Below are 25,131 nucleotides of genomic sequence, written 5' to 3'. Positions count from 1 at the left end.
CTTGCCTGCAGGAAAGGGAAAGGGCTGGGGGTACAGCCAGGGGCTGTCCCCCCTCCCCAGCCCCTCTGCCTGTGTCTGCGGACACCTAACAACCTGTCTTAGGGTTAAATCCTGCCCGGTCCGTGGGGGGCAGACCCCTGCCCGCTGGCTCACCTCTCTGCCCCCCTACCTTATGTCTGGGAGGGACGGTGACCCGCCAGGGCAGGATCCATTTCCCATCCAGGTGGGGAAACTGAGGCCCCACCAGCCAGGGGAGGAGGGGGCCAGGGTGGGGGAGATGTGGGGCTGATCAGGGCATGGGAGGGTGCTGGGCCAGGCTCAGCTTCCACAATACCCCCGGGACCCCAGTGCGCATCAACCAGATGCCTCAGCCCAGGCATGTCTCCAAGGGACGAAGCCCCCCAAGGGGCATCCCCAGCCCCCTCCCCCCCCGAAACCCACCCCAGCCTTCATGAGGACACCATCCGTGTGCAGCGGTGCTGAGCCATGGTGCTGCTGGTGGCATGTCCCCTCCAGGCAGGGGGTGCTCCGCGAGCCCCTGGCCCTTCTTCACAATCCCAAGGGGGTTTTTCTGTCCCCATCCCGGGGGGGTGGTGTCTGTCCCCCCCCGCCCCAGCCCCTTGCAGGGTGTGTGAGCCAAGGCGTGTTTTCGGTTTATGGTTTCCAAGGGAGGGGAGTATTTTTACAGCGTGAGTCACCACACGCAGCTTCGAGTGGAAAAAACATTGGGGAGGGAGGGAGGGAGGGAGGCAGGCAGGCAGGCAGGCAGGGGGGGAAGCAGCCCCCCACTCCCCCAGAGCATCTGGGACCCTCCCCACGGTTGGCCTCTGCCCCAGGATGGCCAGGAGCTGGGTGAACCATGAACCCATAGGGATGCTGAGCACGGTACCCTGGTTTCCCCCTGCCCCTGGGGAGCAGAAGCAAGGCTGTTCACTGCCACCCCCTGAGCCCCACGGTGAGGGGGAGCCCCCTCCCACCCCACCCAGCCCCCCAGAAACTCCACACAGGCGATAACAATTAAGCAGCGCTGACGTCAGATCTGTAAGTTTATTTGCTCAATGTACGACGGCTACATAATGACTCACATTCATGATATTCCATCACTGAGGAAAAACTGCTAAGAATGGTCCGTGTGTGAAATAATTCCTTACAGAAACACGGAGTTGGAAAAATAATCACTGATTAGACCTTAAAAATAGTTCACTGCATAACATGACAAAAAGCACAAACAAAGGCTCATTCAAAGAACACAGTCATTGTTCTCCTACACTGTAATAGTTATAATTTCACCATGACGAACACCAGACATTAAGATTAAGCTAACACTGGTGTTTTCTTTTGCTTTTTTTTCCTTTTTAAAAACAAAATCATATATAATTGCATGTCACTATAGCAACATCCATAACAGATCAGTTTGTTACGATCACTATTTGGTAGAGCAAACTTTACCCCCAAAAGAAAAAAAAATAAATTAAAAAACTTTAAAAAATTTTTGAAGACTATTTTGTCATAGGAATACATAACATCTACAGTATAAGTTAATAAATTTCAAGCTACTGTATAGAAATACGACACTAGCATGCACAATATTGTATCAATAGAGTAATGGAGCAGTAATCATTTCACTGGAGAGACAGTATCATAGGCAAGTGCATCTCTTAAAAAACAAAAGAAACCATTCAAGCTGCTTAAAAATCAAGTCCCTGACCCCCACTCTGTTTTTAGCCCTCTTGTGCCATCTCTCCTGCAAAGTTTCCTAAAGCAGCCAGAGCAAAAGCCAAAAAGAAAAAAAAGGAGAAAAAAAAAAAAAAAAAAAAAGCTAGGTTTTGTAATTCCAGTAAATTCACTTCCAAATTATACAGCTGGGACAACACTGCTCAGGGGACACGAGGGTCAATCAAAGGAAGGTAAGAAGCCTAAAGCGATCTTCCAGTCCACGGCACGTACCGGCACCGCGAGCATCTCGCCACGGGACGCTGCACACCGTCCACCCGGCGGCTGCGCTTGCTCGCTCGCCACCGGCGAGGCTGGGCAAGACTTTGCGTGCGAAGGCATCCCGGTCAAAACCCAACAGCTTTGCCAGCAACGCCAGGGCAATACCCGGAGGCCGAGCACCGGCCTCGGCTCCGCTGCTCCCTGAGGAGATGGGATAGAGCTGGAGACATCTCTCCATGCAACCCACCAGCAGGAGCGGCTGTACCGTGTGTGCAACACCACGACGCGCTGTTCGCGGACTGACTCTCAAAAGGGACAATGAAAGCCTGTTTTCCAAAAACAAAACAAAAAAAAAAATGCACAAGTGCGAATTTTCCTTACTGTGCAGCTTTAGGTGAAAAGCTACGTGGCACAGCACTCCGCGAGCCAGAGAACAGCAGTGAACTTCCAACAACGATGTAAAAAATAAGAAATTAAAAAATAAATTTACTCAAAATGGGGTAAGTATTACCTGCTAAGCAACTCAGATGCCCCATCTCCCACCCCCTGCCAGATCAGACGGACTTGGAAAAGATTTTGCCAAGAAGAGAACTAAGTTCCTGGGCTCCCGATGGTTGATAGAAATGTCTATGATTGTAGCTCTTCCCTTGAGGATTTCTCTACCAAATTAGTTTCTAAGCTCCTGAAGTTCACTCATTACACCACAAGCTTCCCCAGGAGAAAGGAAAACGCACCTGGCTTCCCTGGTGACAAACAAGGGAGCCTGGGTGCCGGAGATCTGCTGACAAACCTCATGGTACAGTGGGAGAAAGTCAGGCAGAGTGAAATGGCAGTGCAATCCCTGAGGAAGCAGCTGTGGCACCTTAAATCAGGATGGTCTTTTGAAATACCAAACACAGTACATGACATACAGACCTGACTGCTCTTTTTTTTTTATTATTATTATTATTTATTTTTTTTTTTTCTTTTTTTTTTTTATTATTTATTTAAGTGGCATTTTAAGTTGAAACACTTCCCCCTTGTCTAATTAATGAAGTTCTTAAACCTTTTGCTGTGGACTTAAAATAGTTGAAACAGCCGCTAGCCAAGCACCTGTTAAGCTGTTGACCAAAAAACTAGAGCAGCTTTGATGTTCCTCGGGCGGGCGGTCTTCTTGCCTTGGGCGACACAGAATAGCTAAAGCCAGTCCACAGGCGAGGACTGATCAGGAAGGCAAGCCAAAAGAACTAGCAAAGGAAAAAAAACAAAAAACAGACAATCAAAGGCTTGATGTCATATGGCTGTAATGTAGAAATACTGTAAACTGCAATTTAGTGTTAATACTGTAAGCTACCCTAATAAATATCTTAAACAAAACAGGAAAAAAAAAAAAAGAAAAAAAAAAAAAGAAGATTGGATGGCCTAAATCCCAGGGCTTTGCAAGCCCCAAATTCTTTAGGTTGTGGTTTGGTTGGTTGGGTTTTTTTTTTTTTAATTCCTTCTCAATTTGGGGATTTTAAGCTATGCCCTGCCAGGCAGAGCGCTGCAGAGAGACGCCCCGCGACGTGGTATGGACACACGGCACTTGGACTGAAGAAACAAACGCATGAAGCCTTACTGGAACCACAGAACTCCCTTTTTTTTTTTTTTTGCGTTGCTTTCCTTAAAAACGAGGGCCATTCCATCCACGCGAATTCATCTTAAAACCCTTTTATTTCTAGCAATAAAGTTAAATTAAAGACAGCTCCACTTGTATTAATAATCTACAGAACAGTCCATATGCCAGTGAGGCTGCTATTCCATACCAGCACAGCCAGCCTGACTTCCACTAGTGGTGTTTTGGCAAAAATGTCAACGAGGCAATCAAAGACAGGTTGTGGGGGGCCTCCCTGGGAAGGTGTCCCCTCCCTTTCCCTCCCCCACCCCTGACCCCCCCCCCACTCGTGGGAAAAAAATAAAGACTGCAGTAGTTAGCATCAGCGTGCGGCTGCCAGTCCATCGGGGGGGTCTAGTTGTTGCCTTCTCCGCCGTCGTCATCTTGCTGATCGCTCGTCCAGAGCGTTAGGTTGTCGCGGAGGAGCTGCATGATGAGCGTTGAGTCCTTGTAGGAGTCCTCGTTGAGGGTGTCCAGCTCGGCAATGGCGTCGTCGAAGGCCGTCTTGGCCAGGTGGCAGGCCTGCTCCGGCGCGTTCTGGATCTCGTAGTAGAAAACCGAGTAGTTAAGCGCCAGCCCGAGCCGGATGGGGTGGGTCGGCTGCATGTGCTCCTTGCTGATCTCATGGGCTTCGCTATAGGCTTTCTCCGAAGACTCCACCACGGTCGCCCTCTTCTCACCGGTGGCCACTTCGGCCAGGTAGCGGTAATAGTCCCCTTTCATCTTCAGGTAGAAGACTTTGCTCTCGTACTGCGTCTCGCTGCAGTTCTTGATCAGGTAGTTGTCCAGCAGGCTCAGCACATCCTGGCACACCGCTTCCAACTCCTTCTCGATCTTCTCACGGTAGGCCCGGACCATTTCTATCTTCTTCTCGTTCCCATCAGCAGAGGTCTTCTGCTCGATGCTGCTAATTACTCGCCAAGAGGAGCGCCGAGCCCCCACCACATTTTTGTAGGCGACAGACAACAGGTTCCTCTCTTCGTTGGACAGAGGCTCGTTCAGCTCCGTCACCTGCATTGAGAGAGGGAGAGAGAAGAGACACACTTGGGTTAAGCCCCAGCCATCCGACGTTCCCATCACGTGTTCGGGTGCTCCCGTGCATCTCTAGCGAGAGGCAGGAAAGGGCAGCTGGCTCGCAAAGTCCTGCTCCATCATCCAGCATCTGCTCCCATCCCAGAGCGACCCAGCTGGGAACGCAGGCCGTGGTCCAGTCCCCCAGCACGAGGGGTGCACTGGGTTTTACTCCAGGTATTCTCCATCTCTGAGAAGATTAGTGTTTTCCAGAATCAGAAAAGTCTTCTAGAAAAGAGAAAGCTTTCACCTGCGGGATGAGAGTCTGATTGTGCCGGAGGCGAGAGGGACAGCCAAAGCAAGAGGGTGGTGATGGTTTAGGGTTACGAGCTAGCCGTGTGGATTAACACCGCCACAGCTACTGGGTGTTCATCTTTTCCGTCTCCTATAAGCACAGGGCACGCTTCTGAGATGCCTAAATACGATAGAATTTTTTTTTTTATGCACAGATAAGGCCTTCAAAGCTCGCACAGCAAGAGTACGTTCTTCCCACCCAGGATTTTCTTCATTGAGGACAGCAGCATTAACGTACAGCATCGCTTCACCTGCCTGACGCACCGCGGCAACGTAGGGATTAAGGAGATGACAGAGCACAGAGTCGTCTCAAGTGGGCTGAACACCACCTTGGCCGGTTCAGTTACTGGGAAGCATCACACCTGATCCTGCAGTGACTTTATTCCAGCTCCTGCAACCCCCACTGCTGGCTGAAGCCAGCCGGGCAGCACCTCCAGCCACAGCCAGGCAGCCACCCATCCGCTGCAGCAGCTGCCCTGCCTTACGGGCAGCTTGGGAAGGGCTTGTGCCACCCTCGACTCCATGCTGTGCCCCATACAAGGGGCTCTGTGCCCCTGGGGCAGGTACAGCAGCTCACAACGCTGTAGCAGCCGGGCTGCTCCGTGCAGCCCCTCGGCTGGGGTAGTTGCAGCTGTCAAGTGGCACTTTGAGCCTGGGAATCGCTGCTGTCCCCTTCCCGGGGGGCACACCGCCCCGCCACATACACACCCCGGGGCTGGCTGCCTGGGAAGCGTGCCAGCAGGGCAGGAACCTCTAAGCCTCTTCTCTGCAGCCACTTCTCACAAGGACTAGGTAATGGTTTGGATGTGAAAGGCTTCTGCAAATACCGCGTCGTTTTCACAAGCATCTGTAAGAACAAGGTTTATTCCAGGCCTAGATAACCACATTTTATGGCCCGGTGATCAGGAGGCCAAGGGTGCATGCTGGAAGGTGTACGATGGTCCAGCTCAGGACCTCATTTGAGTGGCCTGGAATGACTCACGGTTACTTCTACAATATAGACCTGCTCATTCCAGCAACATTCCAGCTGCCTGCAGCTCTCCTTGCAGCTGTTCAGCCATGGTCTGGCTCATGCCTTCTCCCAAAACCAAGCTCCAGCCATGCAGCACGCAGAGCACTCTGGTCTTTGACCCAGACCCTCTCTGCTCCTTTCCTCAAGGAAGAGGCAGCAAGAGCAGCCCCCCCTTCGCACCTCCTGCCATTGTGCGGACCTGTGCTGCTCCACGAGATGCTCTACAGCTTGGCAGGGGAACCAGCGAACAGCAGATCTCCAAGCAGAAGCAGGTCTTACGGCACAACCCAGGCACAACGGCCTCCTGTGAGCAGGGGAGCGGGCATCACGTTGAAGAGGGCAAAATCTCCTGTGACTTACAAGCAGTCGCCACCGATACAGGCCAAGGTGCACGGGGCAGCATGCCAACGCAGCTCCCAGCTTTCAAGTGCCAAAGCAAGCAGGCTGTGTGATGCCTGGGCCTTCCAGCAGCTCCTGGTGCCAGGAGACTAACCCACATCCCACCTCTCCCAGCCAGGCTGACGGCGGCTGTTTAACCACACGGCCCTGGGTTGTGTCTGATATGCTGCTTCCTGCAGAGGGGCCAGGGCAGAGGCTCAGCCCTGCATGCAGCCTGACTGCAACGTGCTGAAATACCCCTGGCAAGTTGCTTCTATGCTGCTTCCAGCCTGCCTTGTGCTCTCCGGTTCAGAGGTCTCTAGTTGTCTCTATTTTGACAAGACTTCACAACTTTGAAATGACTCCACTCATTCTTCCCTCCAAGTGACACCTGCACAAATATAATTTAAAGATACCGCGAGGTTAAACCCATCTTTGAAAGACAGTGGAACACAAGGAAGGTGTCCCCCTGCCCTAGAGCTTTATGGATTGTCTGTCCTCGGAAATACTCAAAACTCCATCAGGTTACTCAGGGTCTTGTCCCATCTAAGCTACCCTGCTTTCCATAAGGGAACTGGGACCAGAAACATCCAGAAGTCCCAGCCAGACTTATTCTCTTACCTCCCAGCTGTAAATGGAGTATCCAACATAGATATGAGACTCGCCGACTCCAACAGTCTCCTGCCCTGACACTGGTGTGAAGGTTGATAACCACATAAGGTTATCATAACCGTATCACAAGGTCTTGCTTTTAGCGAGACGCTCTCTGAGCAGAAATACCAATTTCAAGTGTGGACCAAGCAGGTGACTCTAAAGCTGCCCCACAGCAGAGTCTGCAGATATTTATCACTGCAGAAAGAAGTAGATTTACCTCCTCTCACCAGAAGAGCCTTGCTGGAGCACAGATTTATTCTAACTACGGGGAGTTTCATAGGATTAGCTTTGCCGTAAACATTTTTAAATTCGAAGCTATTAAGGATTACAGAAGAAAGTCGCCTGTCAAAATCCTTTCAACTAACTTGCTAACAGATGGAAGGTACACCTGTGGAGAAAGCAGATTCCTCCAGGGAGCTCGCAGGGGACTTATCACGACAGAAAGGGAGCCTCGTTAACCACGTAACCACTTCCTAGCAGTACCCAGGCTCCCAGTAAGGTAGAACACTGAAGAGAAACGGCAGAGGTGTAACACGGCCAGCGACAGGGATCGCATCCCTCGGCACTAGGAGAGGGAAGGGAAGAGGCTGCAGTCCTACACGTATTTCAGCTTGCAACTGAGCTGTGAGAGGAAGAAAGGAAAACCATCTGGCACTTGCACTCCCAGCAGGAAGAAAATTCAAGATGCCCAGGACACCAGATACCGCACAGCAAGGGTACACTTCGCTGCCTCAATCACAGAGTCACTGGAAGGCAGAAAAGACGTATCCCAGGTTACGCTGCCTTTGAGAACTGCCATCATCGCTGCCCCTTGGTCTGCCCAGAACCTGCCTGCCACGTCTCGGCACCACACTGCGATGCTGCTGCCTGCTTGCCTGCTCCACCGCACTGCTGAAAGCTGCACTGGTGTCTTCTGCCACCACACACTCTGTCCTCGTGGGAGCACGACAGTCACCGTCATGCGGCTTTTGCCAGCAGCGCTGTAGGGGTGAACATCTCCAACCGCAGGCCACCCCGAACCCGCTGCAGCAACCTGCCACGAGAACGCAGGGCTGCGTCTTCACCGCAAGCCTGTGCTGGCCAGCCAAAGGCTGATTTCTCCTGACCCTGCAGGATACCAACACAAAGCGAGTGCAATCAAGCCAGAGGCTAAACAGCAAGCTCTGATTACTTAAAAGCATTGCACTGAATGCCTTTGATGTAACATTAATAAGGCAATATCCTGCATCAGGCCTGGAAGAGATCGCAGTGGTCATGGCGCAAGCCCTTGCAGAGAATTCTTCCTAATGTTTGTTTCCAGCATCCAGATTCATATTACCAGAACCCTCCACCTTCTTAACTGAGACCCTGGGGGTCTCAGTTTTTAATTAAGAAGGGCAGCACCCTCACATACAGACCAACCCAGCGAGTGTTAGGTCACCTGCTGCCCTTCCCAGCACTGCTACATGGGGTTAGAGACTTCAAATATCCAAAGAAGAAAATCTCAATTTGGCATTAAGAGAGCTTGGCAGGAACACAAAGCCATCAGCCTCTGGCTGGAAGCCTACCTGCTCCCTGGGAAGCTCAGTCATTGTGGAGTTTACTTCCCTGGTTGACAGCAGAGAAAAGCAGAACTTGCACCACAAATCTCAGCCAACTGTCAAGCCTTGTTTCACCCTGGTGCCCCCGTAGACCAGGAGGGGAGGGTGGGCAGATGCATGCGGCTGAAATGGAGTCAAGGTCTTGCATGTGGCACGAACAGCCAAGCACAAAGAGCGAGCCCACACGCTCACGTGGCTTGATAGATGCAAGTCTTTTTGCTGTTCTGAGGAGGAGGTGGGGGGGAAACACAAACCCAAACGACCTTTTTCACCTTCCTTTCTGCTTCTTCCCTTCCAACCAGCCCAGCCACAAGACTGGCTCGTTACTGACGCAGAGCAGCAGGGAACCTCAGCTGTGGCGCCTCTCGTTTCACTGCCAGCCTGCAGGCAATGGTCCTACTTGCAAGAGCTCCCCCCACACCTCACAGCAGGTGACACCAGGTGACATGTGTGCCAGGAGCCAGACCCCTCGCAGGCTGCAGGCAGCCCGGTGCTGGGCAGGAGCCTTGCCTAAGTGGCAGAAGCAGAGAAGACACCCAGTTGGGAAGCGCAGGTCTGCACTGGGCTTGGCACGGAGCATCTACAGGGACAAGCTTTGGCCTGGAGGCACACTCCATCACCGAGCTCCAGGACGCTGCCAAGTTCCAGTCTCACCAGTTCCTGCAACCTTTGAGGGTGCAGCGTCTGCACCACCAAGGCTCAAAGTGCCCTAAAGCCACAGGGTGACAGTCCAGCAGATCCTGTTGGACAAAAACTACTGGAAGTTTAGGGTTTCTACTGCTGGAGTCCCAAGGTTTGTGCAAATCAAAGCCCTCCGATTTGCAACAAAGCTCTTCAGAGGCAGCACAATCTCGGAGAAGGTTCTGCCCGTTTCTCTACCACAGCTGCGAGCTCTGACTCAGCACTCTGTCCAAAACCTGGCATGCCCCTGGCACGTCCACGTGTCACGCTGCACCAGGGGAAGGTTCAGCCTCACGCGGAGAAGCCAGGGTGCGTGCCAAACTTTACCTGCCCCTAATGGCAAGGTCCAGAGCTCTCCAAAAACCCAGCCGTTGGTCCTACTGCACCTTCCTTCTGGAAGCATCCTCACTAGCAGGCTGTTCTGAGCCCTGCAGGGGAGGTTTGCTCTCAGCCAGCAGCAGGTTAGTTTGCTTATGGGGTTTATTCCAGGACTCTTACCCTCCACTTCTCACCTTGCATCAGTAGGTCTGAAGTTATTATTTCTGAGTACATCACAAAATATTATTTTTTGGGGACCCTTCAGTAGCTGCAATGGAGATCCATCACAGGATTTAGTGTTACCCGTTTACCCTTATATGCTTTTCATTTAGTTTTATAACCAAGTGCCCACCCGTTTATGGCTCCTACCTAGCTTTGATGTCTTATCTTAAAAGCATGCAGCACAGCAAGCTGAGCAGACCCAGATATTCTTCCCTGGGGAATACCATCAACATTTGACAGTTTAATCCATGTTATAAACCCCAACTCTTTGGCTTTTCTGATCGCCTAGAAGGGATCCTGAGTCCCTGCAGACATCAGACATCTACAAAGGAGCCAAGCTTTCCTGGAGAGAGACAAGACAACCACGAGAACCTCAAAGTGTCTGCTGAGAACAGCTTTTCAACATCACCAGAGCTCCTCTGCCACCAGGATACACAACAGCCATCTCCTCAGCACTTGTATTTCCTCTGTTCTATCTACAGCTCCTGCACCATGTAATTAAGCATGTTATCTCTCAACGGAAACCCTGGCAATGGCCTTGTTTTCCTTCACATGCAGCTTGTTAGTCACGCTGAGGTCTGGCCTGAAGGTCCCCTTTTCTGTTTTGTTTTTTTTTTTTTTTTTTTTTTTTTTTTTAATGGCAAACGTGCTTTTGTAACAGCGTTCTGGCCAGAAGTCCCACCACTGAAATTCTTACGTGTTCTGAAGCCACCGGTGAGTGGAGCAACCAGCACACCACCCCTTCAGGCTCAAACAGCCGATAAATGTTCCCGACTACCTGCAGCCAGGCCATTAGCCACTGTCTCATGGTGGGACCCCATCACCCACCTGCAAGCACCAGGCAGCCCTCAGCAGCCCCAGTGCTGTCATTTTGGAGGTGACATGCCAGGCAGACTGCTGGGGTTCTTCTACCCCCATCTCGTTCTGGGGTTTCAGCTGGGATAGAATTAATGTTCTTCCTAGTAGCTGGTACGGTGCTGCGTTTTGGATTTGGTGTGGGAATAATATTAGTAACATACTGATGCTTTTAGTTGTTGCTAAGCAATATTTATATTAAGTCAAGGAGTTTACAGCTTCTCGGGCCCTGCCAGTGAGAAGGCTGGGGGGGGGGCACAAGAAATTGGGAGGGGGGGACAGCCAGGACAGCTGACCCGAACTAGCCAAAAGGTTATTCTGTACCATAGAACGTTGTGCTCAGTACAAAAAGCTGGGGGAAGAAGGAAGGACAGACATTGGGAGTGATGGTGTTTGTCTTCCCAAGTCACCGTTATGCATGATGGAGCCCGGCTTTCCTGGAGATGGCCGAGTACCTGCCTGCTGATGGGAGGTGGTGAATGAATTCCTTGCTGTGCTTGCGTACGTGGGTTTTGCTTTCCCTATTAAACGAATTCTCTTACTTTTACTCTTCCTACTCTCTCCCCCCATCCCACCACAGAGGGAGTGAGCGGGAGGCTGTGTGGGGCTTAGCTGCCAGCCGGGGTTAAACCACAATGCATCTCGCCCTACATCTCGCTCCTGAAGCAACTGCTGCCCTCAAGTACGTTAAATTATCACCATTACCCGGTGGTTTGACTACCGTCACAACTAGATGTCACACAGCCCAGTCAAGAACAGTTTCTCCTTGTGCCCTCCAGAGCAAGCTGCGCTATGACACCATCGCAGCAGTCGCAAAGATGCTTTTCTTAAGCACTGTCCTACTTCGACACAAAGCAGGCGCGTGTTAAACTCTACCTAAATCTCAAATCTCACCAGATTTCGCTGGTTTGGGTCTTTCCCCTGCCCTGCACTCTTGCCTTCTCCCCCATGTCATACTTCTGAAGTGGAAGTCACACCACAGCTACTCCTCTCCTTGTTGGCCCCCTCCGCTGTCCTCTCTGTGTTTTATCTCAGCACAGCCAGGGGATTTTCAGCTGCAGGTCGAGCCCTTCCTCTCATCTCAGCGAAGACCAGAAAAGCACAAGCAGGCAGTGGGTAGAAGTTACTTCCCCACTGCTGTCTCCTTTGGCTGTTTCAGTATGAATAATCATATGCTAGTTCCCATTTTTTAAGCTGGCAGGGGCAGCTCTCGTCACAGGGCAGTGGCTGAAGCCACATGGGATGGCTCTGCCATTAAGTTTCAAATTACTTGTTTATTGCTTGTAGCATAACTGGATCTCAGAGGCTACTTAGGCACTCTAGGCACAGATTAGGATTTCTGCATGCTCCCGCAGTTAGCAGCTTTCATCCCAACCTGCAGCCTTCCTCACTTAAGGTGACTTTGAACCACCCAAGACAAAGTCTTTAAATTGGGAGGGAGACGTGAAAACCAAGAGCTCATTTACTTCACCAGCCTCTGTAGCTTAACAACTACTTAAGCCAAAGGGAATTTCATCATGCTACATGCAGGTTTGATTGGTCCGTGGAGCCTGCAGATCTCCTCCAGTTTTAGTCTGGCCCTGATGGGTTTCGGCTACAGAAAATGCAGGTTTCAACTACTGTGGTCATTCCTGCACAGAAAAGGTCGTAAGGGAGCCAAGGCAAGAAAGCCAGTGACAACAGCAGAGCTCGGAGCTGCTCCTGTTCTGCATTTGGTAGTGGCCTTCCACGTACCACCCCTTATCTGCAGCACTGCAGTTCCAGCGTTTGGTCTAACGGCTCAAATTTTTCCGCCTGCAAAACACTCGGACGCCATCGATTTGCCTCACCAGCTTCTTCTGCAGCTTCTGAGATAAGGCAAGCGCAAGGGAGCATCTGCCTGCCTTCCATACACTGCTTCCAGGCACGTTCTCAAGACCTTGGCTATTGAGTTGACAGAGGGCAACCCCGACACAGCGCAATAACCAGCTGGGAGGAACAACTCCAGCTTCCCAACACGGGCATCGCGTTTGTTCTTCAAGTGCATCAGCTTAGAGCTACAAACCATTTCGGAATTAGCATTGCACAGCCATGTAGTATCTGCTTTTTGAGCCATTAAGGAATGACGCCCAAGTTCTTGTTTTCCTTATTAACACCCCGGTCCCCGTCGCCCTGACTGAAAGGCTGTTGAACAAGATGAAAACTGGTCATAGGACAACTTGTTTCATTGTCTTGCTGCCACTAGCTACCTCGTACCTATTAAAAACTCCAGGGAAAAAATCATCTCTGTTGGTCTAGTGCCTTCCTGCCACCAGATGGAGAAAGCAGCAAGTCGAACCACATCAGTCCCAGCACTTAACAGGGCTGTCACTCAGGGCTCAGCACACCGGCTCCAGCAGATGGGATACCAGCACCTTTGCTTGCTAACTACAAAGCGACAGAAGGGATGCCAAGCTATTCCTTCCCCAAGATATGGCAGGCTGGCAAGCATCATCTGCCCACTTCCGCATTTCTGCAAGCACCTGAGCAGCAGCCCAAGATCCTTCTCCATCACCCAACCGCCTGGAGAGCTCTCCTGCCTCGGATTATCCAGTCTGTTCCCCGCTGATACAGGCCTTCTCTCCAGGCTTTCTGCAAAGGGTGTAGAAGAACAGTGCCACAGCACACCACTGCCGTGGCAGCTCAGACGTGCTCTTGGAGCACGGTGAACGTTTTAGGAGCTCAGAGTAGCTCCCTTTGAGAGGAGAATGACAGTTCAGTGATTTCTGTAGGCTCTTCTGGGCCGCATTAAACTTCTCCAGGTATGAGCTGAAAAGCCCTTGAAGAGTAACTGCAGCTCTTTCCTCAACAGCACTTCTGTACAAGTTTAAGGACCTTAGGGTGGGTTTGGTTTTTTTTCCCCATTCAGGCATTATTCTTCAGAAAAGTCCATCCACTCACAGGCTTTTTAGCTGAAGCAGCCATCCGTGGGACAACCACTGGGCATTTCTGGAGTCTTAAGGCTTGGTCAACATTGGGGAAGAGTGACTATTTTTTCTTCCCCTCCAATTTACGGCAAAACAAACCCAGGCTAGACAGACATCAGGGCCACCAGCACATAAGCAGGGACACGCTATATAAATTAATCAAGTTTCATGTGGGGAGGGTGTTTAGTGCTGCTGGGAGCATTAGCTGCTTAAAGACTTACCTCACAGCTTCTCAGAGTACTAATCTGGCTCAGATATTAGTGCTTTCCTGCTCACCTCCAGCCCCACTGCCAGGCGCTAAGCACCCTGCCACCAGATCATCAAATCCTCCCCGGAGCTTCAAGTGCCAGGGCTTGTCCTTAATCAGGGGCTCAAAAAAATGGCAGCATTATGCCATACCCATGACCTCTACCCAGCTGAACCAAGCAGAGAGGGAAGAGACAACGTGCCATGGGCAGGACACCCAGGGAAAGGTTGAGAGCAAGTTCTGGCCGCTGAGCAAGCTTGCTCCCAGGTCTGCTGGAGCAGGATGAACTGGGTAATCCCTGGCTGCTGGCATGGCTTCCTCCTGCATGGTAGAGCCGTGGCTGTCACGATAGCTGGCAAGCTGCTGTTCCAGCAGGATGAAACGGGAGAAGCTGCAACCATGCAAACAACTCCCTGCAGCCAGCGTGTAAGTTTTTAACCACTCTGGTGTCATTACCCCAAACACATTGGGAAAGTCTGCTCCGTTGCACATCAAGGTAAGCTTCTGGAAATATTTTTTTTTAAAAAATACCAACCACCAAAAAATAAAAGACCCAAGATTTTTGCTCTAGGTCTTTTGGTCTGCAGAACCAGCAGTTCCCTGCAGTGTCTGAAACGTGTTTTACCAGATTAAGCAAGAGACTTTCCAGAACACCCAGGTGGACCTCCAGCACGCCAACTCCATGATAGCTTTAATTTCTGCATCAGCAAGTAAGGTGATTACCCCCCCAGATGTACTTTACCCTCCCACTGCTTCAGGGTTTTCAGGCTTGATCTTACACACCTCTAGCAAAGACTATTTTATTTAATTTCTTAAATGAACCTGCAGAACAGAAAGTCAAGTTTTTGCTCTGGCAGCTTTCTGGAGCACTGCAGCTAATTTTACATTATGTGGAGGGTCAGTTTACTATTCTAGATCTGACTCTGGACTTGACTACCCTCGCCTGGCTCTGGCTATCTCCTCCCAACCCTCTTTTGAAGCCCAAGGGACTACTCCCACAGACTTGATCTCAGTCCATTACAGGTGACAAAGCCTCTCAGGCGCCGACATCTCGACACCACCAAATGCAAGAAGCCAAGCTCCAAACTTCAGGGTAATGAAATATTCACCCCACATAACTAAGCCCAACAGCATAAACAGGCAAAGCTCCAATGCCTTCCTCAGCGAGTGCAAATCAAAGGCTGTTAATCTTCCCCAAGTTCTCATTCACTGCTGAATACTAAGCATTAGTCTTTTACAAGTGCAGATCTCCTACAGCAGTTCTCCAGCGTATCTGTTAGCATACAGCACAGCAACAGCTTCTCCCAACTACTATTAATAAACTTTACGCTGCGGAGCACCACAACTGTCCAAACAACATGTTCATCAGCAACCTTAACACTGAAGCCGAGACTTCTCGCTGGTGTTTTCCTACAGCCTTGCTGAAACCATCTTAGAGAGGAATCAGAAGCATAATGACATGCCAAGTGGCTTTGCCTGGTACGTAAGCAAAGTTACACCCCAAGCAAGCCAACCCATCCAGTAAGATCAGAGGGAATTTGCAAACAATTAAAGAACGGTTTGTACTTTTGAGTTCCCGCAGATTTGTGTTCGTCCAAGTGCAGCTGCCTCAAACACCCATAGACTGACTCAATTCTAACATCTCCTTTATGGAACAAAAGCATTAAGTACTCTAATCCCTAATCTGGGGATCACTTTAAGGGAATCTCATGCCATCATCAGTGACATGTTCTCAAGTTACTCTCCTACTGCTATTAACTAATGCACTGCCTTTGGTCACTAGATCACTAGTTTCAGGCCAAAAAATCAGGTTTGTTTAATACCTAACAGAGCATGTGCTGGATCATGCCTGAGATGTGATGAAATCTGGATTAGCACAGAAAAACCTGAGATTGGGGAAGTTTGTACTTAAAACAGGCAAAGGCTTTTGTTTCACCAGCTCCACAAAGGCACAGCTTCTGGCGGACAGTCTCATCAGTTTCCTGCAGCCCAAGGATTGCTGTCTCATAATTTCAGTTCTATTTTCCAGAATTTACCATTTCTGGGCATTTCCAGACCTTACCAGGCAAAGTGTCACTGCAAACCATGGTGAGACTCCTGGGTGAACATCAAGCCCTGTGCTCCACCAGCCCCAGCACCTGCTGGGGCTCTGGCCCACTGGAGAGGCTGGAGAGACGCGGCAGCTTGGGCTCACCATCATTGTGCCCTCGGAGAAGCTGGACAAAGCCATCCCACTGCCGAGCTCCTCCCCAAGGCAGGCTTCCCACAAGGGCCATGGGGAGGAATCCAGCATCCCTGACACCTGGACTCTGGAGAAAGGAAACAGGCCTCTTACTTAAATAAAATAAAAAAAATCAAAGAGCAGAATGAAAGTCCTTTTGTCACCATTTTCCTTCATTTTATGGTGGGAGGATGGACTTTGCTCATCAGATCGAGCAGCCAGGGGAACGAAAAGAGAAAGCTGGCTCTAACAGCCCTGGCCGTGCCCAGCCAAGGAGATGACACACCACCAAGTTACACAAACCCCACAGCCGGCTGGTCACAGATCCACATCCTTCCCCTTTCCTACTTGCTCCAGACCAAATGCAAATGTGTGAAGTCCCCCCGCAGCTGCTCAAAGCTTGCTCTGCTTTGGTGGGGGTGGGGTGGGGGGAAGGCAGAAGCAGAGACCAGTTAAGACCTCAGCAATGCCAGCGCACTGCCCAAATCCTGCACAGGAGAGCACTGCCACGCTCCCTCGCAGCCTCACTCATCTTGCAGGGTCCTCCACCGCTCATCTGCGTTCAGGCAGCACTGTGCGAGTTGTGGGCTGGGTTCCCACAAAGCCATTTCGATTCCATCGGGGAAAAACCAAGAGTTTCCCCATCTGCAAAGGCTGAAAGCTGCATCGGCAGGAGCACAGGCAGGGCCTGCCAGCCAGCAGCCATGGCAAAGCGTTTTATCTAACTGCCACCAGCGTGAAACTGGCTCCAGCTAATTATCGGAACAGTATCCGGAAGTCAAGCCAAAGGTTTCAGAGGTCGAAAGACAAACCCACCGTATCTTCACCAGTACAGTACAGCAATAAATTCACAGCTCCTTCCCCTTCGTTTCAGCAGGTGCTAAAATGGGTTTCCAAGGTACCTCTTTCCAGCAGTGACCATTGCTTGCAGAACCAAACTGAATAAATACTTGTGACTGTTTTCATTAAACTTCTGCTTTCCAGACATCAGGTTGCCATTTGCCTCCGGTCATGTGAATCTAATAGGAAGGAGGAAGACTTCAACCAAGGGCAAGCTAGGTTAGCTACCTGTCCGGTAAAGAGCAGAAGCTGGTTAAGGCTTTCAGCCTTCCAGAAAGAAGTGATGAAGGGCTGGACAGCAAAGGAAAGGAGGTCTAAGCTGGCTCCAAACCAGTTAGCACAAAAAGCTATCTTGAGTTGCAGAGCACTGAAGCGTAGAAGGATGCCTAGAAGCATCAAGGGTGCATCAGCTACCCAAAGACAACTGATGCCCTGCATCACAGCTTTGCCATGGTGAAGAGGAAGACGATGCCTGTATCCCATCAAGGCTGCCAATGGAGAAACGCTTGGGAAGCCAGGCAAAACCTGTTTTGCTGTGCTTTGTACTGCAGTTATTCCAGTACGCATTCATGTTTCACTGTCAGTCACAGGTCAGGAGGTAGAAACGGGCAGAAAAGCAGAAGGCAGCTTCAGCTCTGCAGAGTCCTAAATGCCCCAGACAACTGAGGAAAGCCTCCCTCGGGTCAGACCGTAGAGGCATTTTCCAACCCCTTCTTCTGTACCTGCCCCTGAGCAGCCTGGTGCCTGGCTGGGATCCACCGAGCAGCTAGCTCTAGTCTGAACTAGTCAGACGGTCCTTTTTGCTCTTCCCTGCCAGACAGGTATTGAGCTCCCAACATGCTACTCACCTCTGCCAAGGGAGAGAAGCAGCACCGACGAGTCCAGCAGTGCTCCGCATCCAGGGGCATGTCTGAGCTCAGACAAGGCCACCTCCCAAGAAGCAGCTGGTTACTCAAGCATTGGCGGTTGGACACACAAAAGCTTGGACTGTTTATTTTCCCTAAATATGAACCCTTGCACACGACTTCCCATGCGTTTGTTTGCACATGGTTTACTTGGCATGAAGCTGCTCAAAACAGGAGCTGAAGAGTTCAGTTGCAGAGTTCGTGTGTCATACCCTGCCAGATGTGTCACCGTCCATGGAGGTTTCTCCAGATGTAAAGTCTACCCTCTCCCATTCCCCTCTCCCAGCCCTTGCTCCATCAGCAGCACCCTGAGACACGCTTCTTCTTGCACCCTCAAGAGTCACAGCTGATAGGTCAATTCCTAACTGCATCGATCAAAATGGCAAATGTGACAAGCACATCTCATCCTTTCTGATGCTTCATGGCACGAGGATCGGCACACTCAACACCTCGTCCTACCCAAATCTGCAGGTCCACAGCACCCAGGGAGGCCAGCTGGCACGTGCTTGCTCATGCTGTCCCCGAGCGTTCATTAAACCCAAGGGAGCCCAAATTCTTTAGAGATTAAATACAGAAGACTGGATCCAAGGTTAGGTGACTGCTCACAGGTACAACACCACCAGAGGCCACTGACCACACAAGCTGACAAAGCTCCCACCATGTGCATTTTGCCTTTGCAAAGTCCTTCCATCAGTACAGCTCAAACCCACCCTGAATGGCCCCATCCCAGCATTTCAGCGCGAGGCAGAAGGGCAGCTGGCTGGTACAGCTCCAGTCCTCCACCTGTGCACACTGACATCGTTCCCCATCTCAGCCCTAACTGTGCTCCTTCCAAGCATGTGACACCCCAGTATGGAGCGGTGCCGTGAAATATCGAGCTCTGAACATCCTTGCACTTAAGACAGTGAAGGGGCTTGGGGTCACCTACCAGCCTGGGAACAAAACCCTGGTCCAGCCAGGACTCTCCATGGGCTACTGGGGACCATCGGGTCGCCCTTAACTCCACCTCCCTGATCTTAAGGTTTGCGAGGCTGAGCCTTCTTATTCCTATGTAGAAAGCCAAGCTGTCCATGCTCCTGACCAGCTCCAACGCTGTCGGCCCAGACTCAAGAAAACAGCTTAAAATGAAGTGGTCCAGTAACACACGGTGAAGAGCTGGCACAGAGGAAAAAAAATAATAATGATGGGGATCCTCAAGAAAAATCTTCCTTCTACCAGCAACGGAAGGCAAGGAAGCAGTCATGTTCCTCATCTCCCCCGCTCACCATCCAGATCCCAGAGAATGGCCATGGGTAGTTCCAGCCATCACCCAGCAGCAGGAAGCAGAGGGATACGACACAATTACCTGAATAGCCCTCACTTCTCTAAAAGCACCATTCAGCACACTCATAAGGACTGCTAAGAGGGTGCCAAACGACACCAGCCAGTTGAGACGAGACAAGCCAAGAACAGAGTGCATATGCTCCAGAGGTGCAGGTGTTTCCAATCTGCAGCTGAAGTTCCATAGCAGCCCTTAAACTGCTGTTCCTGCAGCTTCTAGAAAGCCCAAGTTCACATTGCCAATGCCCAAGGAGCCTATTCCACACAGAAACTTTGGGATCAGCTGGTGAACAAAGCTTGGGCAGATAGGGCTTGTCCATATATATTATGAAGCTTATTTTGTTTTCCCAAAAAAATATCCTGATGAGCCAGCCATCTTTAACCACAAGAAGGAGCGCAAGAAAGTGGGGGTGGGGGGCAATCAAGACAACTCCCACCAACCTTTTCGTACTTTCAGGGCTAGCCACCATCCAACAGATCTACTGGCTAAGCCCACAACATCTAAAGCCTCTTGGAGAGCCCCTGCCCAAGAGCTTTTGCTGTTTCCATGTACCCTAGACATCTGCAGAGGATTCAACAGCTATATTCTCCACCACAGTCTCAGTATCGCTTCCATTCAGTTCAAAAAAAGCTGTTTCTAATCAGACCCACACCTGCCTGATACAGTTGGCCAACTGAGAGAAAACCAGCATGGGCTCACAAGTCAATGGCTTTTCCTAAAGCTCATAGATAAAGACTTACCAGGAGCTTAAAGGGGAATTTCTAAGAGCTTGAGCTGCTGATGACTCGCCACTTAATATAGTTAATGTGTGCAGTGCCCACTGTACTTGTGTACAGGGCATGTTGCTAACTGTCCGAGGCTTAAGGGCAGCTGTGCAACTCAGCCTACAAGGTCCTGAGGCCGATTTACGCAGACAACCCACACCGTGAACCGTTACGAGATCGGAAGCTTCTAGCTCCTCACAGCAGCCATCCTGCCCTGACCCTGTGGATCTCCAGGAAGGAAGCCCTGCTCCCTGCTTGTGAGTCACACTGTTTTGCACCGCCCCACCACCATCACTCAGGTCTGAGCAAGCCCTTTGCTGCTAAAGGGCAAGAGGACTGCTATCTGTAAGAGCAGATGTATGCTGCAGTGGTCCAGGAGGTGCCACAAGGCTCAGCAGCATCCAAGATACCTGCACAAGGGGCGGCAGCAAAGGCATCGATACAGCCATTAGATGCCAATGTACCCTCTCCACTGGAAATGGTTTCTCTAAAGCCTTCCCCGGCCCCCCTGGGAAGTGCTACTACAGCAGCTCACACTCCTTGCTCCCTCCCTACTGTCACAGATGGCCTGCCCAGCACTCCTCCTGGAGAAGCCTTTCCACCTCACCCTTTTGTCTCGTCTACGCTGCAAAGCAGAAAGCAGCTAATCATCCCTGCTCCACTCCCCTGGGACTTTCCAGATAGGAAGGATTTGTGTTACTCCCCCTCTTCCCAAGGACGAGCCTGCTATCTGCGTGAAGCCCCGCTGCCTGCACTAACCTGGTCACTGGATGCAGAGGATGACAGCGTGGCCAGGCTGGTGAGCAGCGTGGCAGAAGCCTGCATATCCCACACCAGGGAAGGCCTGCGGACCCCCACGCTTGCTCTCCTCCTCCACCCACCACAGCCATTTACTGCACCGAGTGCCAGCTGTGCCTAAAGCCTGGGCAGCAGCTGTCTGCTTTTCAGCATCTCCGACGTTCACCCCTCCACACCCACCACCACCACCACCACTGATGGCATGCACACACAGCACAGCCCCGGCCCTGCTGCAGAGGTTGGGTCCCCAAAATCAAATAGCCAATATTCCCCCTCACAGGGGTCCTTCAGGTGAGCTCAAGGACTCTGCCATATGGTCCCATACCTACACGATACAAAGGTGCAATGTAATAATCCTCCCCCCACCCATTTTAGGTGACTTATTTCCTGCGAAAGTTACTGCAATCATCTTGCTCGCTCACCTGCGCATCCCCCTCTGCCCCCCCGCAATAAAGGTCTATAGGAAGGCATGTGCTCTGCTCCCCAGGCAGCACCCACCAGGGGCTTGGCAGGGCTCCACCTCCAAAAAGCCTCCAGCAGCATCGCTGCTCCCCAGCTAATGGCTATCGATCCACAGCCCTGGCGCTGGATCGGACGGTAAACTCTTTGTGAAGCTGAATCAGACAAAAAGGCAGCCCACCTCAACCACAACCACTGCGGGCAGAAAAACCCCGCGAGCCAGGAAGGAAACCACCGGTGCCCCTTGGGCACAGCATCGGTTGGGATGGCAAGCCCAAGGCCAATGCCTGCCCACTGACCAGTGGGCACGGCCACCACCCTGGGGATCAGCGGAGAGCTTTCCTGCTCTCCAGCACATTATAGGGCTGACTGTACCCCCAGACAGCGCCGAGGTGACAAGGGACATGACCAAGGTCATACAGCCATAACCTGGACCAACAGGCCCAGCTCTGCACCCTTCCTGGGTGCCAACATCACCTTCTGCTCCCTCCATTAAGCAAAGAGGAGGTCTGCTAAGTTTTACTGAGACTCCCCAGTAAACCCACGACATTTGGGGGCTGAAGAAGTCCTGTGACTGCAGCAGCCATGCAACTGCACATACTGATTAGGGGCACCACAGCAAGAAAGGAGCTAGAATTTATATATATATATAAGAAATATATATATATTTCTTTGCTTGCTGTGGCAAGCAGCGCTGGATGAATCAGCAGACAGCACGAGCCCCAGCACACCGATTTTAAACCCTTAAAATGGCCATGCAGCACGGGCTACCCAGCAGGCAGGGCTGAGGCTTGCTGAACAATGTGCCTGGCTGCCGTGTCACCACCCATCTGGCGACCCCCAAAATGCAACAGTGAGATCAAGCTGCAGGAAAACTATCTTCTTTTATGCACATCATTAGCACGCCGGGCTTTGAAGGAAAGCCGCCTGGCATTTCTTAGCACGGGGTTAAGGAAGCAAATGGGTGGCTGGCTTTGGAGGGCAGGAGACAAAACGGCGACGACCATGGGAATGCTTCTGCATCACCTTAGCTAGACACAGCCCGCATGCTCTCTGCTACCACCTGGGTGCATTGCAGCTTGGACCATGGCATATGACATCACTAGGCGTTGCTACGGAAATGAGTGCGAGGTCATCAGCCTCCTGCACAACCAGAGCTGGGGGATGGGCGGCACACAGGACGGGTGACAGGGATAACCGAGTGTGACATGTCCATCACTGCCAGACTGACCGTGCCGGAGTTTGGGCAGCATCGTGCAGAAATGAAGAACAAAGCTCTGCCTTTTGTTTGCTGTCGCGGGAGGCATCAGCACTCCCGCTGTGAATCATTTTCTTACGGCCAAACTACACAGCAACTGATAAGCTGCATTAGCCCGGGTTACTGTTTCACCAGGGCCAGTAAGGACTGAAAGGAAAAAGCATATATATAATCTCTAACAACGCCTTCAGTTTAAACACCGAGCCTGGGTAAGCAGGCTAGGGAAATTTGCCCAGCGGGAATACTGCAACATGGCTGTGTGTCCCAGGCATATCCCTGTTGGCTTTGTCATAGCGGCTGTATTATCCGTAGGAAATGAGCTGTAGGATCTGCTCACACAGCAGGCTTTGCTTTAAAATGAATAGATGCCATTATAACAAAATGGTATAAAAGCCATAGTGCAGCAAAGGAATAGCCCAGTTAGTTTAATATGATAATATCTTGTTCTGATTATCTATATTTCATTTCTTGATAAGACATCTCCTCCCTCCCCGTTCTCGGGCTGTGACAGTTTTGTCTGTTTGATAAATGCAAGGTTATTGACAAAATGGTGCAATATGGGCAAACAGAGCTGCACCCACGGCAGACTGCGACATTCCTAGATCAGCATTCACTTTTCATCAGCCAGGGAGGACACCCCAGCTCCTCGCAAAGGTTCAGACCTGACTAAGAAGACAAACATAAAGAACAGTTTTCCCCTTTAAAGCACCCCCTCCCTCCCTCCACCCAGTCTAGCCTCTCTGCAATATGACAAATGCAGAATCTTCTGGAATGACTTGATCCTGCCTCCCACGATTGCTTTGTTTGCAAGATCAGATCAGAGATATGTTTTTTTTCCCCTTCTTATATTGTCAAAATGTCAGTATTGAAGGGGAGCGTTCAGTGTCACAAATCAGATCAGCCTGCTATATGCAGAGTCTTTATTTTAAGAGCGTGAAATGAATACAACATGACTCAATTCATAAATCTCCAACCAAGTGCAGTAAAAATAAGAGCTTTGGCAGCGAAAGGGCTCCCGATCATTGGGGTCATGAGCACACACACCAGCCTCACCGACCACACGCGGCAGGGGATGCATGGGAGCAACGGGGAGGTATTTCGGCAGCGGGGAGAGGTGTGCACGCAAACCCACTCACCCACCCCCCCCCCCCGGCCCCAGGTTTCCCCACAGCCTTGCCCCACGGGGCTTGGCAGCCCCCCAGCTGGCGTGACCCCCCAGGGAGCGTTGCACCCCAGGTCTGGCTCCTCTGCCCCCCACACTGGGCCAGGGCAGGGAGCGCTGGTAGGGATGGGGGCATGGCAGAGGATGCATGGGGCAGGCAGAGGGGCCTGGCGTGGGGGGAGAGAAGGGATGGATGGGGCAAGGAAGTGATGCGTGGGGCAGAGGACAGGGCAGCAGGGCAAGGGAGGCAATGCGGGGGGGGGGGGGGGTGTGCCTAGGGCAAGGGAGAGATAGGCATGGGGCTGGGGAGGGCTCTAGGGCAGAAGAGATACACGTGGGGCTGTGGGGGTGCTCTGGGGCAGGGGAGAGAGATGCGTGGGGCTTGGGGGGGTTGTGCCTGAGGCAGGGGAGAGAGATGCGTGGGGCTTGGGGGGGGGATCTAGGGCAGGGAAGAGAGATGTGTGGGGCTTGGGGGGGGTCTGAGGCAGGGAAGAGATATGTGTGGGGCTGGGGGGGGATCTAGGGCAGGGCAGAGGGATGCGTGGGGGGGCTCCACGACAGGCAAGAGAGATGCGTGGGACTGGGTGGGGGCTCCAGCACAGAGAAGATGCGTGGGGAGCCCCAGGGCTGGCGACGGAGGTCGGGAGGGAGCAGGCTGTCCCCGGGCGGCGACAGGCGAGGGGAGCGGGACCCCGCGGGGGGCAGCCCACGGGCTGGAGCCGCACGAAGGGACGGCGGGGGACCCCCCCCCCCCAAGCCCAGCCCGGCCTCGGCCGGGCCCCCCCCCACCGAGGGGCGCAGCCCGGGGAGGGCGAGGGGAGCGCGGCGCGGGACCCCCGGGGCGGGGGGTGGGGAAGGACGACGGACGGACAAGGGACGGGACTCACGTTCTTCATGGCGGCCGCCATGTCGTCGTATCGCTCGGCTTGCTCGGCCAGCCGGGCCTTCTGCACCAGCTGCTCGCGGTCCACCATCTTCGCGGGGCCGGGGGGGAAGGGCAAGGAGGCTGCGGGCTCCGGGAGGAGGAGGAGGGTGAGGAGGAGGAGGAAGGGCGGCGGCGGCGGGAGGAGGAGGAGGGTGAGGAGGAGGAGGAGGGTGAGGAGGAGGGCGAGCGGGCGGGCGGGCGGGCGGCGGCGGCTCCTGGCGCTGCGGCGGCTGAGTCGGCGGCGGCGGCGGCTGCACCCGGTGCTGTGCGCGCGCCGCGGGCCACCACAACCCCCCTGCGCCCGCCCCGCCCCGCCCCGCCCCGCCCCGCCGCCCGCCGCCCCCGCGCGGGGCACGCCGGGAGATGGAGTCCGCGGCGGCGACGCGGCGGGGCCCGGCCCGGCCCTCACCGCACTCGGTCTCCCGGCGTGCCCCGGCGCCGCCGCGCCTCCCCCCGCCCTCCCGGGCCCGCCCCCGGGCCCGCGGCCCCGCTCTGCCCCCGCCGCCGCCCCGCCCCGCCCGCCGGGGCTGGCCGCCCGCGCCTGCTGATTCACCGGGAGCGGCTAGCGGCGGCGTGGGGTACCCCCGGCGGGGCCCGGGGCCGTCTGCGCCCCTCGGGGGCCCGGGGCTGCTGCTCCGCCCGCGACCCGGCGC

The 25,131-nt window shown here is 52.7% G+C and overlaps 1 protein-coding gene across 1 annotated transcript; it reads right to left on the bottom strand.

Annotated features, from left to right (window-relative positions):
- Positions 1-1,033: 1,033 nt before the first annotated feature.
- YWHAG (tyrosine 3-monooxygenase/tryptophan 5-monooxygenase activation protein gamma) lies at positions 1,034-24,678 on the bottom strand. Its single transcript, XM_040614395.1, has 2 exons — positions 24,441-24,678; positions 1,034-4,579 (listed from the first exon to the last, which is right to left on the bottom strand). Exons 1-2 carry the CDS (start codon positions 24,525-24,527, stop codon positions 3,923-3,925), a joined length of 744 nt encoding a protein of 247 aa, XP_040470329.1. The 5' UTR covers positions 24,528-24,678; the 3' UTR covers positions 1,034-3,922.
- Between the last annotated feature and the right edge of the window lie 453 nt (positions 24,679-25,131).

The sequence above is a fragment of the Falco naumanni genome, chromosome 1, assembly GCF_017639655.2.
Source record: "Falco naumanni isolate bFalNau1 chromosome 1, bFalNau1.pat, whole genome shotgun sequence".
Classification (NCBI taxonomy): domain Eukaryota; kingdom Metazoa; phylum Chordata; class Aves; order Falconiformes; family Falconidae; genus Falco; species Falco naumanni.
The sequence above is the reverse complement of the archived record's forward strand: the minus strand, read 5'-3'. Positions and strand labels throughout refer to the sequence as shown.